We start from the raw sequence: 4,080 nt of genomic DNA, 5'->3' as shown, positions 1-4,080 counted from the left end.
GAATTGCAATACAAAAATAACACGAACTACATATAATTTGGGCTCACTTTCAACAAGTTGTTTAAATTCAATTCACACTTAAAGATTATTGTACAAAAGAAGGCATTCGAGCTATAGTAGCATCTAATATTTATTCCTTTTACTATTACCCGGAAACAGCTTCTACTGTCGCTTGTCGTTATAGTTCATAGTTGCCGTGACAAAAGGTCAAGTGAAATGAAGTCTTATCCATTTTCTTCTTATTGCCAAAGTATTTTCAAAGAAGCTTGTTTGTCTGTTCCTGTTCTGTTCTGTTTATTGGGATTGATAATATTTTTTCGAAGAAGCCTAATGTTACATAAAATCTATATAAATTATACAAGGAAAAAATGTAAAATCAAGTAAGGCACGAAACACGAAGAAGATAATAATTTTCTTTTCTTTCAGAAATAAATTAAATTTCTCAAAAAACAGAAAAAGGAAGACGAAGCAAAACTTATTTCTTTGATATCTGTTAATGCATACAGATACATAAATAGAAACTTTACTACCTCAACAGAAGAAAACCATATCTTTCAAAACCAATTTAAACTTTAATTTCGGAAAAAGCAATATCTAGAAGTGAGGTTGCATTTAAATGCCATTTAAGTACCTAACCTATTCCTTCTTCTTCTCCTTGCTTGTTGTCTTTTTAACTTTTGGAATTTGGATAATGGAAAACTTTTTACCCGAAAATGTATAAATCTATTGCAAGAACAGCAGCAGCAGCAACAGAACCAGCAGAAGAAACAGACGTGTATTCTACCATATAAAAGGCAATGACAGGTTACCTTGAGGCTTCTTTAAAATTTATAATAGAATAGGAAAAGTAAAAGATGTCTTCTTAGGGCAAACTTAACAAAAAAAAAAACTTTTACTGGCCCATTTGCTGAAACGAGTCATAAATATTTAAGTATAACTTATAGTCTTAAGTTTTACTTATTCGTTTGCACCAACAATATTCTTAATCATAAAAGTTGCTAAGTATGACTTATATTAGGGGGAAGAATTTGTACATCCTAAGTCTCTAAGTAAAACATAGTGCCTGAAGTTTGTTTTGACAAATAATTTTTCTGTGAATAAAAATAAATAAATTCGTAAAGATGAATTTTGAAATCCTGGATTTACTTGAAGATGATGTTGAAGTTCTCGAAATTTTAGAAGTAGGAGTGCCACGCCAAATATATGAGAGAAAAGAATATTTCTATTCTTTTGATGAACTTTCTTTTTATAAAAGATTTCGTTTAACGAAGGATATAACAGTTAATATTTTGGAGCAAATCGAAAGCTCGCTTGAATGTCCATTAAACCGGTAAGAAAATATACATATGTGTATCTATAAAATGCCATATGTCCATAATTAAAAGATATTATTAGGTATGACAGATAAAATTTCATATTTCAGTAATAATTCAATTGCTCCTATTAACCAACTTTTGGTTGCTTTACGTTTTTTTGCTACTGGGAATCACCTTCTGAGTATAGCTGATTTTGGAGGGATGCATGTATCGACAGTATCAAGAATTGTTTTGCGAGTTTCAACTGCATTAGCTAGACTTGGAGTAAATTACATAAAATTTCCAGAGACCACATCTGACATTTTGAAAACTAAGCGAGAGTTCTTCGATATCGCATCCTTTCCAAATGTAATCAGTGCCGTTGATGGCACACATGTGAGAATTCAGTCTCCTGGTCTGTTTTGCTTTAAGCTTTTGTAATAATGCGTATAATATATATTTTCAAATTCGGTTTTATTATCTAAGGTGGGCTTGATGCAGAGGTTTTCCGCAATAGAAAAAGTTATTTTTCTGTAAATGTACAAGCAGCTTGCAACGCAAAAATGATTTTTACAAATGTGGTAGCTAGGTGGCCTGGATCTACCCATGACGCCACTATTTTTAATAACTCAAGTCTTAGAGCTGTTTTTGAAGGAGATTCGTTTATGAATGTTGATGGTTTCATTTTAGGTAGATTCCTAAATTATACAAGGTACATTCATATTAGTAATCAAATGGTATTTTTTTGTTTGAAAAAATAGGTGATTCGGCCTATCCACAAAAAACATATCTGATGACACCACTCCTAAATCCACGCACCTCAGCTGAGCAACTTTATAATGAATCTCAAATTCGGTCAAGAGGTGTTATTGAGAAAGCGTTTGGAATTCTCAAAAGAAGATTTCCCGTTTTAGCTTATGGTGTTCGACTAAAACTAAGTACTGTTTTAAGCATAATTGTTGCAACTTGTGTTTTACACAACATATTGCGGCAAAATGGAATAATGGATGAATCACCTGAGAGTTTGGACTTCAGTGAAGAGGATCTACAAAATGCAATTACTAGCGGACAAGTTGATAACATTCCATATAACAATTCTAACTCAACGTCTAACAATTCAGGAATGCAGAAACGCTTACATTTAATTAATAATTATTTCGCACGTCTGTAAAAATGGTTAAGTTCTCAATAAAAATCAAATTACAAAAAATTGGCAATAGTTTTTAGTTTCCGGGTTTTGTTTTCATGATAGAATCACTGACCCAATTATGGAATACACTCATATGTATGTGTATAAAGGCTGTTACCATACCATTTGTAAATCTTCTCTGGGGTTTGATTCAAAAAACAAATTTCAAAAAAATTAAAACAACATTATTTTATTTTTAATAAATTATGTTTAATGTGCAGATATAATGTAATTATAATAACGTATTATGATGTATTTAAATAATGTTTTTGGTTAACTGTAAAAGATCTACATCATCATTTGATATAGTAGAGTTTTTAATTTTTTTTAGTAGTTCTTCCTTTATTTGAATGTCGAGTTCTAAAGACTTTTTCTTCAATTCACTTTCAACCTTCGCAGCTTGAAGTTGCAACTGTACCAACTCCGTTTTTATTTTAGATAACAATGAGTATTGTTCGCTAATTTTTGAACTCGGTAAACTAGCCGCTATAGGTCTACGGCGAGTAGACCAATTGTTTTCTACGCATCTCTTTGCGCCTTGTTTTTCTGAGTTTTTAACCGGAAGTGTTGCATTTTCCTCCTCTTTTAAACCAAAATGTACATCATTGGCAACTTCCAAGGAATTTGGTTTAAGTTTCTTTGACACAGGAGCCCTAAGTTGGTCTGGCTTGTATGTTGACCAATCTTCAACTGAATTTTCCAACTCTGGGGATTCCTACATATGTATATTAAATTTACATGCATATATATATTTTAAGTTGTATATAAAATAAATTTTTTTAAAACCACCTACATTTTCTTTATCTGACACCAAATTTATGAATAAATTTTGGACTGAATCACTGTCGAACGAATTAGGTAATCCATGCACAGTTTTTGGGTTCATAATTGTAACCGCGAGGTCAAAATTAGGATCCTTAACTGTATATGGATTACCACCTCCTGTTTGAAGTGCTGAAAATTTTTCTGCTGCAGCTTCTTTCCTTACATCTTTTTTGTAAACTATGTAAAGTTTCTTCAGGGCTTCCGTGGTTCTATAGCAAGCCCCTCCCGATAGTGCATTGAAACTATTGGTTATTCTAACCCAGGCTTGCTCCTTTTCTTTCCATGTTGTCCCGTCTGTTTTTTTGTTTTCTACTATATTTTTTTCCTCTGACACACATTGCAATAATATTGACTTTTCATGGTTTGAGAAGTTTGGATTCCTTTTCCTTTTTTCTGCCATTTGGTATTATATTTTTAAAACAACAATTATTTTTTCTAATCAATAAAATTTAATTTAATTTAATTAATAAACTGTCAAACCGATTCATTGCTGAGACGAAATATTATTTTTCCTAGCAACGTAGAATAAACTAAGTGAACCTTAAGAACTAAGTTTCTCTTAGAGCTAAGTTTGGAATACTTAAAAGGAAGATTTATGACTCGTTTCAGCAAATGGGCCTTAATGTTTTGTGTTGCGTAGGAGTTGTTTATTAGGTTTTGCTGTAGGTATACAGTTCAGAAGAGGTTTGTTGTCCTTAAATTAGTTTGGTTTCTTATTTTTATTTCGGACAAACATAGAAATACGGTTTGTATGCTTAGAAATTTAACTGT

General features: G+C 31.7%; 2 protein-coding genes across 2 annotated transcripts; one reads left to right on the top strand and one right to left on the bottom strand.

Moving 5' to 3' along the window:
* Positions 1 to 903: 903 nt before the first annotated feature.
* On the top strand, positions 904 to 2,466 carry LOC129915670 (putative nuclease HARBI1). The gene is made up of 4 exons (XM_055995326.1): positions 904 to 1,330; positions 1,424 to 1,710; positions 1,782 to 1,985; positions 2,057 to 2,466. The coding sequence occupies exons 1-4, from the start codon at positions 1,122 to 1,124 to the stop codon at positions 2,464 to 2,466; spliced, it is 1,110 nt and encodes a 369-aa protein (XP_055851301.1). The 5' UTR covers positions 904 to 1,121.
* Positions 2,467 to 2,699: 233 nt separating this feature from the next.
* LOC129915671 (uncharacterized) lies at positions 2,700 to 3,729 on the bottom strand. Its single transcript, XM_055995327.1, has 2 exons — positions 3,278 to 3,729; positions 2,700 to 3,199 (listed from the first exon to the last, which is right to left on the bottom strand). Exons 1-2 carry the CDS (start codon positions 3,707 to 3,709, stop codon positions 2,741 to 2,743), a joined length of 891 nt encoding a protein of 296 aa, XP_055851302.1. The 5' UTR covers positions 3,710 to 3,729; the 3' UTR covers positions 2,700 to 2,740.
* Positions 3,730 to 4,080: the final 351 nt, after the last annotated feature.

This window comes from Episyrphus balteatus, chromosome 3, assembly GCF_945859705.1.
Source record: "Episyrphus balteatus chromosome 3, idEpiBalt1.1, whole genome shotgun sequence".
Lineage (NCBI taxonomy): Eukaryota > Metazoa > Arthropoda > Insecta > Diptera > Syrphidae > Episyrphus > Episyrphus balteatus.
This window is presented reverse-complemented; position numbering and strand designations above follow the sequence as displayed.

Excerpts from the sequence above, each read along its gene's own strand:
- LOC129915670 (XM_055995326.1), top strand. The coding sequence starts at position 1,122 with ATGAATTTTGAAATCCTGGATTTACTTGAAGATGATGTTGAAGTTCTC. Across the intron at positions 1,331-1,423 it reads CTTGAATGTCCATTAAACCG|TAATAATTCAATTGCTCCTA; the intron begins GTAAGAAAATAT and ends TTCATATTTCAG. Across the intron at positions 1,986-2,056 it reads TGTTGATGGTTTCATTTTAG|GTGATTCGGCCTATCCACAA; the intron begins GTAGATTCCTAA and ends TTGAAAAAATAG.
- LOC129915671 (XM_055995327.1), bottom strand. The coding sequence starts at position 3,709 with ATGGCAGAAAAAAGGAAAAGGAATCCAAACTTCTCAAACCATGAAAAG. Across the intron at positions 3,200-3,277 it reads TGGTGTCAGATAAAGAAAAT|GAATCCCCAGAGTTGGAAAA; the intron begins GTAGGTGGTTTT and ends ATACATATGTAG.